The 20,784-nt window shown below is 33.7% G+C and overlaps 2 protein-coding genes and 1 long non-coding RNA gene across 8 annotated transcripts; 2 read left to right on the forward strand and 1 right to left on the reverse strand.

Annotated features, from left to right (window-relative positions):
- Positions 1-661: 661 nt before the first annotated feature.
- On the forward strand, positions 662-10,661 carry LOC105434490. 5 transcript variants are annotated; one of them, XM_031889058.1, is made up of 13 exons: positions 662-859; positions 5,550-5,637; positions 5,730-5,832; positions 5,905-5,954; positions 6,673-7,008; positions 7,191-7,293; positions 7,379-7,471; positions 7,554-7,670; positions 7,751-7,857; positions 9,792-9,896; positions 9,979-10,051; positions 10,149-10,244; positions 10,334-10,661. In XM_031889058.1, exons 6-13 carry the CDS (start codon positions 7,225-7,227, stop codon positions 10,445-10,447), a joined length of 774 nt encoding a protein of 257 aa, XP_031744918.1. In that variant the 5' UTR covers positions 662-859; positions 5,550-5,637; positions 5,730-5,832; positions 5,905-5,954; positions 6,673-7,008; positions 7,191-7,224; the 3' UTR covers positions 10,448-10,661. The 5 variants fall into 5 exon arrangements, with proteins under 5 accessions (XP_031744918.1, XP_031744971.1, XP_031744894.1 ...); XM_031889111.1 differs by lacking the exons at positions 5,550-5,637; positions 5,730-5,832; positions 5,905-5,954 and having other exon boundaries at positions 7,101-7,293; XM_031889034.1 differs by lacking the exons at positions 5,550-5,637; positions 5,730-5,832; positions 5,905-5,954 and having other exon boundaries at positions 7,104-7,293.
- Positions 10,662-16,782: 6,121 nt separating this feature from the next.
- LOC105435742 (probable sulfate transporter 3.5) lies at positions 16,783-20,529 on the forward strand. 2 transcript variants are annotated; one of them, XM_031881188.1, is made up of 12 exons: positions 16,785-17,293; positions 17,402-17,609; positions 18,043-18,214; positions 18,310-18,375; positions 18,473-18,586; positions 18,668-18,784; positions 18,864-18,990; positions 19,081-19,367; positions 19,465-19,655; positions 19,751-19,827; positions 19,927-20,003; positions 20,086-20,529. In XM_031881188.1, the coding sequence occupies exons 1-12, from the start codon at positions 16,981-16,983 to the stop codon at positions 20,281-20,283; spliced, it is 1,947 nt and encodes a 648-aa protein (XP_031737048.1). In that variant the 5' UTR covers positions 16,785-16,980; the 3' UTR covers positions 20,284-20,529. The 2 variants fall into 2 exon arrangements, with proteins under 2 accessions (XP_031737046.1, XP_031737048.1); XM_031881186.1 differs by having other exon boundaries at positions 16,783-17,293; positions 19,751-20,003.
- On the reverse strand, positions 19,211-20,095 carry LOC116402137. Its single transcript, XR_004214562.1, has 3 exons — positions 19,798-20,095; positions 19,428-19,697; positions 19,211-19,336 (listed from the first exon to the last, which is right to left on the reverse strand). It is a non-coding gene; the product is annotated as an uncharacterized LOC116402137 (long non-coding RNA).
- Positions 20,530-20,784: the final 255 nt, after the last annotated feature.

Below are 20,784 nucleotides of genomic sequence, written 5' to 3' on the forward strand. Positions count from 1 at the left end.
TTGAAAAGAGAAACAAAAATATACTTGAATCCTAATGAAATTACTTGTTGTATAAAGTGTGGATCCTTAAGATTAAATCTCTACCAAATGCGTATAACTAGATTTATTTCAACATGAGATTTGATTTGCTTAAGATAAAGTAAAAAAGAAAAATAGTAGAGACAATAATAAGGTAATGAAAAGAATAAGAAAAACTCACATTTTGCAGAATTTTTTTTCGCAAACATTCGCTCTAAAAATTTTCTTACAGACTCACTTTAATGATTTTTTTTAAAGCAATTTTCATCCTCTCTTTTGCAAATGACAAAGCTCCCTATTTATAAACTCGGGAATATATCATAAATTAGGAAAAAGTTAATAAGAATAAAATCAAAATAGGATAATATGAATAAATTAAATTTTATTTTTTCCATAAATAACATAAATGAGATATTTTGAAATTTTGTGAGAAATTAATTAATAAATTAAATGAATATTAAAAAAAATTATTTAAAATAAATTGATTTATTTGTGTTTTCTAAAATGATAAAATAAAATATTATAAGATATTAGGTTCTTACTAATTTTTTTTTACTTTTAAAAATGAATAAATTTAATCATTACTACTAATATAATTATTTTGTTAAAAACATATATGTAGTATAAGAATAGGTGGCTACAATCACGTTCGACCTGTATTGCTCGAGCACTACTGTCATAGGCATGATTGCCCTCCGTTCAATCGACAACACATCATCGTTGTTCTGTCCAATCACCATTGTCGCTGTAGCTCTGGTACCGTCGTCGTCTACAAGGCAACGCTCCAAAAAAGTTAGGACTTTTCACATTTCAAGCTACTTGGGTGAAGAGTTTTCTTAACGTAAGAACAAAGACTCTTCTTCTTCCTTTCTTCTACATCATTTTCCAGTTTCTGTTATTAATAGGCTTGTTAATTGGAATTTGTAAATTTTTCTGCTGCCATTCAATTTATTTATAGTTTCAGTATTCCAATGGTACATCTCTGCTGGTTGAAAATGGAAAGTTTTGGTGAGACCGCACTTGACGAACAACTACGAAATTTATCGTTTGCATACGTTATTGTTTGTGTTAATATAATTACAACACTGCAAAATTTCACACTTCTTAGGTCACAAATTATGATTTCAATTATATGTAGTATACATTAAGTCTGTGAGAATGACATTATGATATAAAACTTAAGTCTATACTTGAGGTAATATTCTGGTTGTCCAAGCTGCTAATTGGAATTGAGGTAACGTTCTATGTCAATTAGGGCTTGCTCATGTTATGTCAATTAGGGCTTGCTTTCTTCACCTGCAAACAAGTTTGTCAGTTGTGATGAGCCTTCTTGAATTTGAGGGATGAAAAAAAGTTGCAAACTTTGAGTTTGTATGATGAATGGGTGTGATTTTTTTTTATTTTCATATCATTAGTCTTTGGGTTTGTTGTACCTCAAATGCAGTGAGATATTGTTGACTAATCACTGATCTTATACAATCTCATAAATATCAGCAGATATCTCCACTCTTTCTCTCTCTCTCTCCAAGTCTTTTAACCTTTTAGTTTAGATGAATGTTAGTGGTGGTTGTTTTTTGTGGTATGATGGGTTTGTTTTAGAATTTGCTTTATCAGAATGTCCAAACAATACTTTCTTTTTTGCAACTTGAAGTACTGTTATGTTCTCTATTATGCTTTTTGAGAATGCTCAACCTATTACTACTGATGCTCCTTCTTCTTTCACTTGCCCTTCACGTGTACTCTAAAGCTTTTCCCATGCCTTCTCCAATTTTGTTGTCATCATTGGACTATTCTCTTTCTGTCCTTTTACTTTTGGTTTCTATTTCTTTTTGGCAACTTATGTTTATTTTAGTTTCCGACCTTTTAACTCCTTTTACTTTCATTATTATTCATTTCCAAGGGATTGAAATGAACAAAAATTGATAGTATGAAGACTAAAATAAACCACATACAACAAATTTAATTTCTATTACCATAGTATAACTAAAGTTTCCATTTCTATATGTTGTTTTCAAAATTCCGTTGCAAGAGAGAATCTTTTCTCTCTTTTTTAGCATGGTGAAATGATTCCGTTGTCTCATTTAACAAGAAAAGAGGTTTCAATGACTGTACTTATTCCTTTAAATGATTAGTTAAGAGAAAATCATCTTATTGCATTGGCTTCATGAACTCTGCAGCATATGATATTTGAGATCACAATGTATTTTTACTTGTCGAAATAATTTGGTTGCAAATATTGAGCTTTCAATTTTATTTATTTTTCCTACACTTCTACTGTTTTAGACTATGGCATTTCATTTTTCTTTTTATCACCTTATAGGATGCATCATCCTCATAAAATGTTTCTTTAATCCATTAATTTTGGCATGGCTATATAAGTATAAATATCATGTAGGTTCTTGTCAAGTACTTTATGAAGATAAATCCTACTGCCATTATTGACTATTTCTTCTACTTTCAACATTTGTTTTTCTCTCTCTTTCACTTTCTATTGTTTCTAATACTAACTATTTCAAGGGAAAAAATTCAATGTTAAACAAAAAGGGTGAGTTCCATCTGACAATAAGTGGGTTACATCTATTAATTTAAAACTTTTCAATTATATGGTACAAAAAGATAAACTGTCCATACAAAAGAAAGCAACGCTTGTCGTTGGATGTTGTTCCTTTTAGTAGTAAAAAGTTTGAATAGGATGAAAGACCTTCCATGCTGATAATTGATTGTAGGAATGGATGTTTTTTTGTATCACGTTGATTTTATTTTCTAGGATGATCTTTAAACCGGTAGGTTATATAGACCCACATGCACAGATAAACAACCAAACAAAACCAACTGGAACCATCAATATGAATCTTTATATCATTCATAACTTCAATTTTTTTTATTTTCCTGAAAATCAATAACTTCTTCTAATTGTTTGCAGATACTTTTTTCATTTCTTCATGATGCTGTTTGTTAGATTAAATGTTCGATTCTTATTGGTTGTTCAATCATTTTATTTCGGAAGAGAATCTTAGCTAGTGATTTAGAAAATTTAGAACATTTTGTCAATACTATGAAGTTTGATATAATGTTTTCAAGTACAGCTGACCACACCTTCCCGTAAGGGTAGTGCTTTTACTGAAGAAGTTGAGTAGGATTTAATAGATCATTTAATCTTCTTGCATTGAAATGGTCTGTAGTCGTAGATGACTCATTTTGTGGCATTGCACCAATTTTAGAGATTAACAGTGGTTCATTTACAATGTATGGAACCTTAAAACATTCTCTGTCTCATGTGGCATATTGCATGCATTGCACCAATTCTATTTGTCTTTTGTCCATTCTATTTGTCGTCTTTTGTTTGTCAAATAGTTGATTGCATCATCATTGTTCATGAAATTTTCTTTGCATTAGTGGGTGTAGAAAAATTCTCATCATCATCATTTATTGTTATGTATCATTATATTTTTTTATATTATACTTCAAATTGATCAAGACGTTGGAAGTATAAATGAAATGATTGAAATTGTTCATGAAGAGTATTCAAAAGATCCAAATGAATTTGAGACATTGCTTAATGATGCCGAAAAACCATTATATGAAGGATGAAAAAAAAAATCACCAAGTTGTATAATTTGAAAGTTAGTCTGGATAGAGTGATATTAGCTTTTTCAGAACTACTGATAAAACTTTAAAGGAAAATTTATCTGCTACCAATGTGATCCTAACATCAATATATGAAGCAAAGAAAACTTTAGGTGCACTAGGCATGAATTATGAAAAGATTCATGCATGTCCTAATGATTGTTGTTTGTATAGAAAAGAATATGTTGATGCAATTGAATGTTCTGAATGTGGTGAATCAAAGTGGAAGCATGCTAATAATGCAAACAAAGGAAAAAAACAGATTCCTAGAAAAATTGTATGGTACTTTTCACCGATCCCAAGTTTCAAAAGATTGTTTCAAAGTATTGACAATGCTAAAAAATTGATTTGGCATGCTAATGAGCGAGTATTTGATGGAAAATTATGACATTCTGCAGACTATCCAGCCTGGAAATTAGTAACTTTGAAGTGGACAAACTTCGCTTCTGAACCTAGGAATATTCGTTTAGCATTTTCAGCTGATGGAATCAATCCACACGGTGAAATGAGTTCTAAATATAGTTGTTGGCCCATAATGATAGTTATTTATAATCTTCTACCATGGTTGTGCATGAAAAGAAAGTTCATGATGTATCAATGTTGATATCGGGTCTAAGACAACCAGGAGATGACATTGGCGCGTACTTAGCACCACTAATTGAGAATTTAAAACTATTATGGAAAAGTGGTGTTGAATGTTATGATACTAATCAAGATGAATTATTGAATTTAAGAGTTGTTTTATTATGGACAATAAATGATTTTCCTGCATATGAAAATCTTAGCGGATGTAGTGTGAAAGAGTATAAGGCATGTCCAATTTGTGGAAATAATATTTCTCTATTAGATTAAAATATGAGAGGAAAATGTGGAAGAAAATGTCATACTTTGGAAAGAAGTCTTTAATGGTGAAAATGATCTTTAAAAAATTTCAGAACCTTTGTCTGGAGAGACCATATATTTGAGAATAAAATACCTTTAATTTTCAAGAGGAAAGAAGAAGACAAAAAAACAACCAATGAAAGGAAGTGCAAGGAGTGTTGGAACACAGTGTATTCATTTTTTGAGCTACCATATTGAAAAGATCTTCACGTTAGACATTGTCTAGATGTGATGCACGTTGAAAAAATGTTTGTATGAATATATTGGGTACACTTCTTGATATTCTCAAGAAAAGTAAGGATGGTTTGAATGCTAGATGTGATTTAGTTTATTTGAAAATTCAACTACCGCTTGCACCTGTCAACAGTGAAAAAAAATATTTATTTCTCTTGCTTGTTATACTCTTACAAAGGAAGAAAAATGTTGTGGTCTGAAGACAATGTCAAAAGTAAAGGTACCTGAAGGTTATTCTTCCAACGTTAAAAACCTTGTGTCGATGACTGATTTAAAACTTAATGGTTTAAAATCTCATGACTGTCACGTGCTCTTACAATAAATGTTTCCTATTGCGATAAGATTTGTGCTCCCAAAATATATTCGGTATTTCATCACTCGGTTGTGTATATTTTTCAATCTAGTATGTAATAAAGTCGTCGATGTGCAACAACTGAAAAAGTTGGAAGAAGATATTGTGGTGACAATCTATTTGCTAGAGAAATATTTTTCTCATTCATTTTTCACCATTATGATGCATCACACTGTGTACATTCTTAGAGAAGTCAAACTTTGTGGGTCTGTATATCTAAGATGGATGTATCTCTTCGAAAGATACATGAAAGTTCTGAAAAACTATATGAGAAATAGACATCGTCTAGAGGGTTATATTGCAGAAAGTTATATAGTAGAAGAAGCTATTGAGTTTTGTTCAGACTTCTTATCTGGGGTTGATCTTGTTGGGCTAGTCATTAACAAATTAGATGCCTTTTTAGACAATTCAAGCTTTGGTATACCATTGTCTTCAGGACTTTCCTTCAGACCGTAACAAGATCTTTTATACCAAGATCATTGGTATGTTTTGGCAAATACAATTGATGTGCAACCATATATAGAGTAAGTTAAAGTTTCAATTATCTTGTCTTCTACTTTTTATTTAATTTTATGACATAAACTTAACTTTATGTTACAATGTTTCAATGTTCAAGTAAACACGTGGGGGTATTGCAATTGAAATACCCAAATAAGGTTCTTCATCAAAAATTGATTCAAGAACACAATCGAACTTTCATATCTTGGTTAAGAGAAGAGGTGAAATTTTAACCTTATTGATATTTTTTTATGGTGAAAATTGTAATTATGTTAAGATACTTATCATGGTAGGTTGCATTTGAGATTGGAATGGGAAATGTTGAAGTTTCAGATAACTTAAGGTGGATTGCTCATGGCCCTCATCCTTTTTTCATTAAGTGTATAACAGTTATGCCATTAATGGATGTCGATATCACACGTAGTCTTATGATTAGAATCGAAATATACAAAATAGTGGAGTTCGTTTATTGGCGAAAGCAATGCAAGTATCCAGTTCAAAAGATAAAAACTCCATCATTGGACATATGTTCTTTTATGGACTGATTCAAGACATATGGGAACTTAATTATAATAACTTCAATGTTGTAGTGTGTAGATGTGATTGGGTTGAGAACAATAGTGGTATGAAGATCAATGACCTTGGTTTTCTGTTAGTTGATTTAAAAAGAATAGGTCACAAGTCTGATTCATTTATAATGGCAAGGCAAGTTTTTTACGTTGAAGATCCAAGTGATGCTAGATGGTCAATTGTGCTTACTCCACTGCACAGAGATTGTGAAGATCAATCAAATGACAACAAACTTGGAGATATCATGTTACATAGTCAAGGAGTACCTAGTGATATGTCAAATATTGATGAAAGTAATGATTTAGATGAGAATATCTCAACATATGTACGATCAGACTGAGAAGGCACAGGGTTCTTAAATAACACATTGTGGGTGGCTTTCTACTTGTTATATATGTACATATATGCTATGTTTTATTTTAAATATGCCTAAACCCTAAACCCTAATATAATCTACACTAAAATATTTCTTTTTAATATTGCTTTGACAGGATATTCTCCTTACACATGGAGCCAAAGATAGTAAGTGATGATCAAGACAAGGAGGTTGGTGGATTAGTTGTTAGAGGAGTTGATGAACAAATTGTAGAGAAGCCCAGAAAACAAAGGAAGTGGAGACCTACAATTATGTTTGATGTGACTCGTGTTCGAAGTGAAGGTGAGAGGAAATTAGTGAAATATAATGAAGATGGCGTACCCATTGAGAAAATGGAGCGAAGCTGAACTCTTTTATTGGATCGTGTATACACTACCACATCTCTATTAACTATCAATCATGGACAGATGTGCCTACTGAATTGAAGGATAAGATTTATACCATAGTTGAGGTAAAATGCTTATAGTTTTTGTATAAGTTTATTTCAATTGACAATGTGACACTAACCGATATTCAATCTCATGATGCATTTATAACTGACAGTAGATCTATAAAGAGCTTTCTAAAGTCTGCAAAGACAACATTCCGTCAATTTAAGCATTGGTTGACAACGAAACATATCTTGCCATTCAGGAATGAACCTGAACTTTTGAGATGACCCCCAGACATGTATCCTTGCATTAACGAAGGAGAGCGGGAAGAATTTGTTAGATCTAGAGTATGTCCACATTTTGAGGTATCAATGAACTTATAGATTTTTAGGTTTTAAATATTTGTTAAGAAACTTTATAAAACCCCAATACAATGTTATATTTGTGTAGGACAAAAGAAAAGTTCAACAAGAGAGAAGGAAGAAGAATAAGTATAACCATAAGCTTTCAAGAAAAGGTTATGCTAATCTTCGAGAGGAATTGGTAAGAAGTAGTTTATGTTTGAATTAGTCTGAAAAGCTTCTTAATCAATCTAATATAATGCATTGTATATATTGAAATGTAGAAAAATAACCCTTCAGAAGAAGGTGATCTTGATCGAGCTAGCATGTGGAAGAAGGCTCGTGTAGATAAGAAGAGAGAATATGACAATGAACACGTTCAAGAAATTATGAATTGTATAGTAAGATACATATTACAATTTTACATTCTTTAAAGTTTTTAAGTTTTATGAAATTAAGCTACATTTTTTTACATTTTTAGGATGAGATCTCAAAGACATATGTTGACAAAGAGCCATCTCCAAACGATGTTTTGACACAAGCTTTGGGTACAAAAGAGCTTAGTGGACTTTTACATGGAGTTGCCAGGTTTTTCACCCCAACTACTTACTTCCAATACAACAAAACACTCAAAGAAACGAAGTGAAGAAATTGAGAAGCTTAGTCAAGATAATAAAAAACTTCATTTGTGAGTTCAAGAATTATAGAGTATTCACATATCAACACAACCTACACTAACGTCTGCACATGGATCTTGCTCTAGACCAAGATTAGAATATGATATTCAATGTCAAAAAAATCAAAAAATGAGAAAATTAATATCACAACGAAGGTGGTTAAAGAGGAGGTGAATGTGGATGATGAACATAAGGATGCTATCGAGGTAATTAGTTAAGTTTTGGCAAAATTTAATGCATGAGTTTATGTGTAAGTCTTACGTAGTTTAGCATTATTGTTGGGTTTATGACTTTCTTAGGTTCCTAATGAAAAAGAAGATACTTGTGAGTCTAATATCAACATGTCACTACCTTTGAAGACAATACTTAGATTTGCTGAAAAGGTAATGGACTAAGATTCAGGCATTCGTTACCAACTACCAATCTTATTGTTTGGTATCGGTAGGAAGACTTGTGTTCTCCACAAAGATATTATTGATTTCTGTAACATGTGAGATGTCAAGACTTTCACATTAGTGGCATATATGGTGTAAGTACTCATTCGTCAACTCTAGAATTTTTATATAAGTGTTCCTTAGGTATTTTGCATTCACAAGATGTTTCAAATTACATCTTCGTTGACCCATCCCTTATATTTGTTGGTCACAACACCCAAGAAGTTAGAGCTCGCAATTTATGTAGTAGATTAATGGCTTCAAAACAAAACAAACTCGTTCTGGCTCCTTTTAATTCCAGGTAAGTAATAAATATACTAATCAATTCATTAAATTGTATTGTTTCTTCTTCTGTTGATATTGGAAACATATAGCTCATACTTTAATGTGCTCTCCATTTAGGTTTGTTCATATTATGGTTCTTTAGGAAATAAAATAAGCTATAGATTATTTTTTTCTTTGAATTGAATCTTAGGATTTTAGATTATGGTAAGGCAATTTGCTTCTTTGTGTTCAATCTTAGGATTTTAAATCATATATTATGTTTTTTAAATTAAATTGTATTATTTCTTCTTCCATTGATATTGAGAAGCATAGCTCATTCTTTAACGTGCTCTCTGTTTAGTTTTTTTCATATTATGTTTCTTGGAAAACAAAATAAGCTATAGGTGATATATTACTTTGAATTGAAACTTAGGCCAACTCAGATCTCATGATCGGGTATCTCCTAACGATCCCCGCGGAGCTCCTTTTTAGTGGACGCTACTTGATTATGGGGGGATGAGACTCTACCCTAATCAATTAGCTTCTTTCTCCTTTTTAGTAGTCTCGCGTCTGAGAACACCTATCCGAACGGACTTATTCCCCTCATCTCGTGGCTTCATGGGGAACCCCCTCACTCAAGAGCACGCTTGACATCTGTCGCCCAGTGCTACCCGTAAGAGACGGCGGTGGGCTTCGGCTAACCTGTCCGCCTCTGGGTTGGGGAGTAACCCTCTTGTACGGGCCGGGGGGGTTATTGTTGTAGTATACTTTTGATTTCTAGAAACTTGTTTTGGGTTATGTTAAGGAAATTTGTTTCTTTGAATTGAATCTTAAAATTTTAGATCATATTATGTTTCTTTGAATTAAATTATATTGCTTCTTCTTGCATTGATATTGAAACACATAGCTCATATTTTAATGTGCTCTTCGTTTAGCTTTGATCATATTATGTTTCTTTAGGAAATAACATAAGCTATAGGTGATTTGTTTTTTTGAATTGAATTTTAGGATTTTAGATTATGTTAAGGCAATATAGAGGGAGGAGGGAGGGGTTCAACTTTTATTGTTGTAATTTACTTTTGATTTAGCATAGAGAAACTTGTTTTGGATTATATTAAGGCTATCTACTTGTGTTCTTTCTATGTAGTGGTTCTTGGGCACTTATGGCTATTAACGCATACAATGAGACAGTTTATAATATTGACTCACTTCGAACAACATCAAAAGTAGATATTAGATATGTAATTGACACGTAAGTAAGCTTTTTTAATATATGATGTTTACCGTCTTAAAGTTCACTTCATGGCTAAAGTGTAGTTGTTTCTTGCAAATAGGGCTATTACAATCTTTTTCTCTCAGAAAAATATTCAAACAACTCGAAAACAGTCAATATGGGAAATAGTGAAGGTAAAGTGTAAACATATTTATTCATTAATTAAAACTATAACATATATGAGCTATTTGCACCACTAAGTATATATTTTGGTAACTCATGTATTTATAGTGTCCTTTGCACGTTGGAGTAGTTGAATATGGATACTATGTGATGAGATACATGAGAGATATAATCACTAATGGGAGCATAGTAGTCACAGATTCGGTATGTTGTGTTTAAATGATTTTTGAATTATATTTTCTACAATTCAAGTAATCAAAGTATTAACTTTAATATTTTGGGTTTCATATCAGATTGATACAAGTAGCCCATACAGTAAATTAGAGTTGGATGAAGTGCGCATGGAGCTTGCTGATTTTTTGGGTGGCCACATTCGATTTATGGTGAATATATTTTGGGTTAGATAGACAAGTTTTGTTGATACTGGATATAGGTGTGATATTTTTTTTGATATACTTGATATAGCTAGGTGAATTAGTTTAGTTGATATTTTGTTGATACACCTATAGTTAGGCTACACATAGATGGAAAGTTTAGGCTATTGTTAGAAGTAGGCTAACTATATGTATGTATACGCTTCATTGATATATATATATATATATGCAATATGTTAAAATATTATTAGTTCTTTGATATATATATAATATATATATATATATATATATATGCAATATGTTAAAATATTATTAGTTCTTTTATGGAAAAAGTTTAGCTGATTCAATTATTCAATTAATGTGTACTTTAGCACATTTGTATGTACTCTCTTGCTTATATACGTTCGGCTTGTTGAACTTCAAAACATGTGCAAGATAAATTATGGAGTTATTTTAAAATATATAATTTTAAAAAATACTTGACATGCAAAACATGTCAAGAGTAAACAAATTCTTGACATGTAGTAAATGTCAACAAATCTTATATACTTGATGTTTATAAACTGTCAAATATAATTCGACTTGACGCTTAAAAACTGTCAAACAAAACTCTCTTATTCTTGACACTGGATTACTTGAAGTGTAAAAAGCGTCAAGTAATCTCATATACTTGACACTTTTTACCAATCAAGTAAACTAGTTTTACTTTGATGCTTAAAAAGTATCAAGTAAACCTCCCTTATTCTTGACACTAGATTACTTGACGCATTGAAAAGTGTCAAGCAAACAGATACTTGACAATTATTAAGCATCAAATAAAGTCAGTTTTGTAGTAGTGTATACTAATCTTGAGGCTCAAACACATAGTCACAAGGAAAAGTATGTATCATGGCACGTGTGTCTTCATGCAAAGAATAAAGACGAACTCTTAACGGATGATGGAAAATTAATTGGAATACTTCATTCTTTATAAGCATTCACTCTTGTTTTCTATCCTTGCAATGTGGATCCTCCACAATTATTGAACCTTATAGTCCTTGTCGCTTTAGTCGGCAATTTGGGTTTTATCAAGACATGCCATATGACTTAGGCAAAAAACGTTCTCGAAGCTGATTTTGCCAACGTATGATATTATTGCATGATTTGCGTTTACGAGAACACAATTTTCCAAGTATATCTTTCTACGTCTGCCCTTAACCCGAACGCTCATATTACTTCTCATTATAAGATCTGGTGGCTTGAAAAAACGGTGATTACCTCCAAGAAGAAGTGCAACATTTGATAGGTCATCTCACTCCCTCTCACATCAAATCCAAAACCACCAAAAAAATTGAGAATAATTTTGGTAGTGGAAGTCAAAAGATAATGCTCCAATGAAACTGAGGAACGACTCGTGAAGAAAACAAAGGAAGGTACAAAGTGCTTAGTGGATAATTCAACCCCTTCTACATGATTTAAGCTTTCTATTAGAGGTGGTACTAACAATGTGGGTAAGGACAGCCGCTTATTGAAAACTGTCAAGAGCCCTTTTGAACGTATTAAGGAAAATCAAAGCAACAATGATGATTGTCATTGGAAGAGACCCAAGAGGCCCAACAAACAGTCAATTGATGATGAAGAGCCTTCTATTAAAGCCCTCGATGCCGCAAAAAATTTTCATGTCCCCTCTCCCATGGTTTCTGTGATGGGCAAAGAAAAATCATTTTTAAGACATGCATTATTCAGGTTGCGAAAGTCTATACAAACGCGAAACTGTCTGTTCTTTTTTCTGAGAGGGACAATGTTTGCTATCCACATTGGATATTTGACATCGCGAATGAATCTTGCTTCAATCAACTTGTTGACTTCCACCTCGAATTGGGAAATAAGCTTCGATCAAAAATATCGTTGCGCTTGTTTAATCGGCTGATACCCCGGTTTGATTGCGAGATGATGGACTACTAATTTTGGATCAAATCTTGGCATCTCCTTGTACGACCAAGAAAATATGTCTCTGTAATCGATCAGCAAACTCATGTATTTATCCTTCTCTTCATTAGAGAGAGATGCACTAATGAAAGTTCGGTGTGGTTCCTCTATTGTACCAAGGTTTACCTCTTTTAGCTCATCTACGGTAGATTGGCCACCATCCTCTAAACTCTGTGGGACATCTTTTGTGACTTCTTCATGAGTTTCAATCTCTGATTCCTCAATAATGGTGATGTGATGACATGAAGATTCACCTTCCCCTTGTTTTGAGTCTTCCTTTTCAGGATTCGTTAGTATAACATTATGTATTTTTACCTTCAATGAACCTTGACTTGTATTGAGAGTAACAAAGGTTTTTCTTTTCATTCGAGAAGGAATATTGCTATGAATTTTTCCTTCTCCCTTTGCCTCGCAAGGAAACTCCTTACTACGACAATTTTTGACGTTTGTATGCTTAAATCGGTGCCAAACTAACGTGTGAGATACTGTTTCCTTCTTCTTTGTATCTATGCTAGAATCAATGTTGCCATGTGGTCCGACATCCCCAAGACGATTAAAAATTAGAGCACGAGGTGCTTGTAATATTTTCTTTTTAGATACACCTAGCCTTTCAAAGGTTGATGGTCGTGTAGTCGTCGAGGCCTGACATGTGCTTTTCTCCTTTATAGAGGTCACAGTTAGCCTTCGAAAGGCCAAACGTCGCTCAAGGTTCAATATTGATTGGTGACTCTCTTTCTGCCTCAGTCATGCTTAGTTTTTCAAATACTAGGGAGCATGCAACATGTGGTCTAATTTAGTCAAATGTTGAGGTTCTCTTATTATCGCCTCATTTTTTGTTCGTACTGTCAACCTCCTCTATAGTTATATGATTGTTGTCAACCACTCTTTCATTCCCCTTTTTAGTTATATGAATCGGCTCTGGAGATTTGTATCTAAGTCCTTTTCTCGATACGGTTATAGCATGTCCTTCATGTAAAAGCTTCTTTTGTGTTGAGGAGAGCTCAGATCGGTCATGAATTTCCAAGCTTTTGAACTCGATGTGAGCTGTGAAATCATAACCTCCTTTTGCCATCAATTTGTAAGCCTTGGGGTCGAATCCGTCTTCCATTCGCCTTTGGGGAAAGTTTGCTTCCGTCGAATCTATCTTTATATCCTGCTTCGATATCTTAGTTAGTGGCGTAGTGAAGCTTTCTTTTAAGACTTCGATGTCACCAACAAAGCCTTTTGGAGACTACACGAAAAGTGACTCGCCTTTCTTGCGCCTCGACAGAGGAACATAGCGCAAAACTGATGGGTTTGAAGCCTTTTTATCCTGCAAGATCATACTCTTTGTGTTTTGCTAGTGTATGCTTCACCCTTTCTGGAGTTAAAGATTCCCACAATTTCATGTGGTTCCCTACCTTGAAAGTGATTTCAGTTGTGAATTATTTTCTCCTTTTATAAGAGGAATTTCTGCAAGCAAAGCTTTTGAGATGTTATCATTCTTCGAATAAAACTTTGCATCTACAAAGTGAGACTCAGCCTCTGAGAACGGATTAGAGTCAACTTCAACCTTCTTTACACCGTCTTACTAAAATTTGAAGCATTGATGCAGTGTTGAGATTCCGACTCCATTTCCATGAATCCAAGGATGACCTAGTAACAACTTGTAAGTAGTCCTTGAGCCTATGACATGAAACAATGCACTGGCCTTTTGGTCGACAATTGTGAGTTCTAAGCGTATCATGCCTATTGCTCTTTGGCTGCCCTAGTTGAAACCTTGAATTACCAACTTGCTATTTGAGAGCTCATCCATCAAGATGCCTAATTGCCTCATGGTCGAATTTGACATTATGTTGACAGTTGATCCATTATCGATGAGAATCCATTCAACTCTCTGTTCTCAAACGTATCTAGAAACATACAAGAGACTATTATGAAGTTTAGATCCCAACAGCAAATCCTGATCCGAGAAGTCTATGACATGCAATAAGGAGCTCTCTCGTATGTAGCAGTCGGCAAACTCTAACTTGATGCTCTTGAATTTAACAATGCATCAATAAGGATAGTTTTGGTCTCTTGAGGAAGTGATAACAGATCATCCACATTGAATCTCGATTGGTTTTTTGACACTTCCTTCTCTTCTAGTGATCTTGGAAGGATTCTTTCTTCCTCCGTCGTGTTGATAGTATGACATGCAACGACTTCTGGGTCTTCATCCTGATGATCACAAAGGAAGCTTTTTGGAAGGAAGTCTGCCAAAGTTACTAAGCGTTGAGGTTGAGAGAAATCCATGTCTTCCTTCTTACGAGCTTAAGCTTCTAAGTCTTCTTTTTTTTATTATTATTCTTTTAAGCCTTATTTTCTCTTTTATAGTTTCGGTAGGAGCAGGACTCTCTTTGGGTCAGAGTCGACTGCCTTTTCTTCTGATGGCTCACAACTATCCACCCTTCATCGTCTTCTTTGATTGTCCTTTCCTCTCCTTGAGGATCCTCATATGAGAATTCTGGATAGAATTGGACAACTATAGGCTCAAAAGTCCTAAATTGGACCAAGCTTTCCCTTTGCTCAAAAATCAATCTTGACAGAGGAGCCTCTAACATTATCATCACTACAACATGGTTTCTTTGAGTTACTTCCTCCAAATCTAGCTCGATCTTTTTCTCGCGAGTCAACCTTAGAATTAGCTCCTTCAACACAAAACATTTCTCTAGTGGATGAATGATGACCCAATGATACTTGCAGTAGTTGGGATCATCTACCTTTCCTACTTGCTCAGGTTGCTTACATTCCAGCAGTTGGATCAACTGTGTAACGACCCAACTTTTCTATTTATTTCAAACAAATAAAATTTCAAAAGTACTGTTTACAAAATCACTATCCATAACTTAGTTCAATCCCTAAACCTTAAGCGGAAGCAAATTTTAAGAAAAAGCTAGGTCCCCATATGGCAGTCACACATCATTCTTGTCCCTCATCGGTCGGCCTCTTGTATTACCTATGCCTGAAAAATTAAACATAAAATAGTGAGTATAAAAATACAAAGTAAAAATACATAGTAAGAGACCCACTACTGGTCTCGTTAGGAGTAAAAATTGTTAACTTCCTTTTGGGTGGTACCATGCATCATAATAGTCTCGTGATCCCGTAGGATGCACATAATCGAATGTTCCCGGCAAATGCACATATCAGTCTAGTGCTCCCGAAGGATGCACCTATCAGTCTACTGCTCCAAACGGTGCACTTATCAATTTAGTGCTCCAAAGGATGCACAAGAGGTGGTGATCTCGTGGGACATCTTCAAGGTACACTACCCTACAAATAAAGCTAACAATTTTTCCTTAGTCCATTCTAACATTTAAAAGAGTCAAGTCAATTTACAATTTAAACTACTATCATGTCATTCTTTCAGTTCAACACATATAAACGTATAGTTGAAAACTTGTGATATAGCTAGAAGGTATTTAACTCGTTCTTTTTCAGTTTTGATCAAATATACTTTTAAATTAATCTCCATTCTTAATATACTTCAAAATGAACTTTTCATAACGGAATAAAATGACATAATTATTTGAAATTCTTTTACTCGTTGTTAATCAAATATACTTTTACTTGTTGTAACCACAACTACTTCATTACTTTAGAATATGAGTTTTTACTTCTTTTTTTTTTCTTTTCTTACCATTGTATTGGATAACAGTTATATAATAATAGGACATAGAAACATTATTTAAAAAATTAAAAATATAAAGAAAAAGAAGTTATTTAGGATAGACATAATCATCACTAATATATATATAGTCCCAAGAAAAATGATAATAATAAATTGTTAAAAAATCATTAACAACCAAAATTTATAGAAAAAATAATTAATTTTTATAAAAGTTTAGGGAGTAGAAGTACTTTTGTAGTATTATTGTATATGTACGAATGCATTAAACTATAAACCTATCAAGCTTTAATTGTGTATTAGTAGGTTGAGACAAAAAGATTTAGATTATTACAGAAAACATAGTAATGAGAAGGAACGAAAACTTTGTTATTAGGAAAATGCATGGCAAATAGGGAAAGGTTTGGCGTGCAGTATCACCAGTTCGTGTGGCCTTCAATTTTTGGTTTTAATCCCTTCCTTTAATTCCAAGATTATAAATCACCACGAAAATAACTTTATGAATTTTCCCAGATTAGAAAAAAACCATTTCCAGAACATTGACACATGCTCGAAAAAAACGGTATTAGCTATTAAAACCAATTTATTATTATTGTTTTTGTTGTTTATTTATATTTATATTTATATTTTTTGAAGGATAAAAGGCCAGAACTGATCTTTTACCATTTGTTATTCCTTTAGTTTCAATAGTTGTAATCCACTTCGGAAGTTTTCCCTTCTCCCCTATTTATTTGGGAATAAATTTCATATTTATCTTATCCCTTCTTCTTTTTACCATCGTCTCCTTCTCATCCCCATATCATTCTCCACTAACACATCCTCTTCTCCTCTATATAACACCTCTCTCTTCATGGATCACATTCAACTTGTTCTTCTTTTCTAATCAAATTCCTCTCTTTTGTTCTTTTCTTTCTTTCTTTCTTTTGGATTTCTTTATTTAATTTGTGTAATGGGTTCTTTAAAAAATGGTGAAAATGTGAACTTTAGTGCTCCAAGGCCATTTGGGAAGAAGCTGAAATCGGATCTGAAAGAGACGTTTTTCCCTGATGATCCCTTCAAACAATTTCGAGATGAAAGTGGGGCAATGGATAGAGTGAAAAAGGGATTTCAATACTTCATACCTATTTTGCAATGGCTTCCTAAATACAATTTGAATATGTTTAAATATGATTTGCTTGCTGGTATTACCATTACCAGCCTTGCTATTCCTCAAGGCATTAGTTATGCCAAACTTGGCATTCTACCCCCCATTATCGGCCTTTGTTAGTACCCCTTTTTTACACTAATTATTAAATTTTGTTTTTCATTTTCTTTTTCTTCTCTTTTTTCATTTTTCTTTTTATATTTATTTTACTCTCTGACGATGGCAGATTCTAGCTTTGTTCCGCCCCTTGTATACGCGGTGTTTGGAAGCTCTAAACATCTGGCGGTGGGAACGGTGGCGGCTTGTTCGTTGCTCATATCCGAAACTATTGGTGCAGTTGCTTCGCCGGAAGAAGAACCCACATTGTATCTTCATTTGGTTTTCACCGCCACCTTTGTCACCGGCGTCATGCAGGCCGTCTTGGGATTTCTAAGGTACCATCGACTGGACAAATAGTAAAAATCACCCTTAAATCAGTCCTACCCAAAATTACCCGTGAAAATATAAGGTTATTACTCACAGTTGTACTCTTAACTTTTGATGGCAAAAATGAAAATCTAGGGTAATTTGAACTCTCAAATTTATTAATTGGAAGAACCGTCCCTCAAACTTATAAAAATTGAAGTTTAATTAGATGAATTCTTAAACTTTTAATTGTAACAACCGAGTCCTACAATTTAAAACTCTCAAACATATAAAGGTTTAAAAATATCTAAAAAACCGAGTCCTACAATTTAAAACTCAAACATATAAAAGCTTAAAAATAACTCTTTTTAGTTAGAAAGGTGGAAAGTATAAACTACAATCAATCTAGTTGGAAAAGAAAAAAAAAACATGGAATTTCAAATGGTTGTGTTTGATGGGCAGACTCGGAATTTTAGTGGATTTCTTATCGCACTCCACAATCCTTGGATTTATGGGAGGAACGGCTGTGATCATCTGTCTTCAACAACTGAAGGGGATATTTGGACTAACTCATTTCACCTCTAAAACTGACGTTTACTCTGTACTTCATGCCGTTTTCTCTCTTAGAAAAGAGGTTTGTTACTCTTTTTTATCCAAAAATGGAGAGAAGTCGAGTCACAATCTTTATTTTCCTCTATATCCATTCGTTTCATTTGTTTTTTGTTTCAGTGGAAATGGGAAAGTGCTCTTGTGGGTGTCGTTTTCCTTCTATTCCTCCAGTTTACAAGGTACTTGGTAAGTAATTTTTCTCATTCTCTATCTTTCTCTCTTCTCTATCGTCAAAATGAAAATGGATTTATTTGTTCTTTCACTTTTTTTTAAAAAAAAACAGAGAAACAGAAAACCAAAGCTCTTTTGGGTGTCAGCTATGGCTCCTATGGTGACAGTGATAGTAGGATGTTTGTTTGCCTATTTCATCAAGGGAAGTCAGCATGGAATCCTAACTGTACGATCATTTCTTTTTCTGTGTATGTTGTTCATCTGTGCTTAATTCTTCGTATTGTTTTGACTTAATTTCACTACACAGGTGGGTCACTTGAGCAAAGGGATAAACCCTATTTCTATTCACTTCTTGAACTTTGATTCCAAATATCTATCAGCTGTAGTACAAACTGGCTTAATCACTGGCCTTATTGCTTTGGCTGTAAGTTCTTTCCCTTCCCTTTCTCTAATTTCCGACTTCTCCAAGCTTCTTATTAATTGATGGCCTAATTATTTCACAGGAAGGAATAGCTATTGGTCGAAGCTTTGCGATAATAAAAAATGAACAAATCGATGGGAACAAGGAGATGATAGCCTTTGGTTTGATGAACATAGTGGGATCTTTCACTTCCTGCTACTTAACCACTGGTAATATGAGTTAATAACAGTACACAACGTAAAAAAGAGAATTTGATCAAATGGGATGACTTTGGTTTTTGTTTCTTCTTAATTTTTCAGGGCCATTCTCAAAAACTGCAGTGAACTTCAATGCTGGGTGTAGAACAGCAATGTCAAACATTGTTATGGCAATTTTCATGGCTCTCACTCTCCTCTTTCTAGCTCCTGTCTTCAGCTACACACCTCTTGTCGCCCTTTCCGCCATTATAATGTCCGCCATGCTTGGTCTCATCAAATATGAAGAAATGTATCATCTTCTCAAAGTTGATAAATTTGATTTTTGCATTTGTATGGCGGCTTTCTTGGGTGTTGCTTTCTTAAGCATGGATATTGGCATCATGCTTTCGGTCAGTAAATTTCTCTTATATAATAACATAACCAACAACGAGTTTCAAACCTTGTCTAACCTTATTCCTGGTGTGTTATGATTTGGTATTTGATCAGGTGGGACTTGCTTTGCTGAGAGCTCTTCTTTACATGGCTAGACCAGCTACTTGCAAGCTCGGCAAAATACCAAACTCCAATTTGTACAGAGATGTGGAGCAATATCCTAATGCAACTAGAAACCATGGGATTATTGTTCTTCAACTTGGTTCCCCTATTTATTATGCCAACTCCAACTACATCACAGAAAGGTAATGGAAAAGTCTGTTGCCGCAATTCATCGAACACTTTACCTGCAAACATGATGTCATTGATTAAACACCCAATTCTCTTGGTTTCTCAATAGGATTTTCAGATGGGTTCGTGATGAGCAGGGCAATTTCGAGGATGGACCTGTCGAACATGTACTCTTGGAGTTGAGCGGTAATAAAGCTACAAAAACCCCTTCCTTTCAGATCCAAACATTTGACAAATTATGGAGTTTGTTTGTTTGTTTGTTTGTTTGTTTGTTTGTTTGTATAGGAGTCACCTCAATCGACATGACAGGGCTTGAAACGCTAACCGAAATTCGTAGATCATTACAAGCAAACGGAATCCAGGTAATTTCTCACTACCCCACCAACTGTTTCCTCCCTGTAATAAAAAAGAAAATGAATCAATGTCAAATTTGATGATGAACAGATGGGAATTGTAAACCCAAGAATTGTAGTGATGGAGAAGATGATAGCTTCAAAATTCACAGACACAATCGGGAAAGAGAACATCTATTTATCAGTAGATGAAGGAGTAGAAAGGTGTAGAGATTTGGTTCCAAAATTAAAACAAACAGAAACAGGTGCTGGAAGTTCAAACATGAGGACAATGGAGCAGCAAGTATAAAATGGCAAACTGTAGTAGGATTCGGGAATTAATTTGTTTTAGCAGATGGAGAATAATTCCAATCTACAATGGAGGGAGGCTGTTGATATAAGTATAATGTAAATTATGTGTTTGTCGATGCGATGAGCTTTGACTTTTTCGAGCTCTCAGTTTGAATATTACTATGGAGGGAAATGGTTTTCCTATTTTGCATTTCTCTTGTGATTATGTTTATGGTAAGAAATTCAGTCTTATTCCTTCTATCAATCTTCTTTACTTTTTCATTTTCATTTTCCAAAGGGTTTCATTAGTTCTTACTTCTTACCAATGTAGTACTAATGAACATGTTGAATCTCTATCCTTAGTCATGAGGCTGTTCGGGGATGGAAATGAATAAAGGGAAAACGAATAAGAAAAAGGGGTTGAGGAAAGGATTATTATAATCCTTGTTTAAGAGAAGGATTAACTAAAAAGATTATGGGATATTATTATAATCCTTGTTTGGGAGAAGTATTATTTGGG

This window comes from Cucumis sativus, chromosome 1 (genome assembly GCF_000004075.3).
Source record: "Cucumis sativus cultivar 9930 chromosome 1, Cucumber_9930_V3, whole genome shotgun sequence".
NCBI classification, from domain to species: Eukaryota; Viridiplantae; Streptophyta; class Magnoliopsida; order Cucurbitales; family Cucurbitaceae; genus Cucumis; species Cucumis sativus.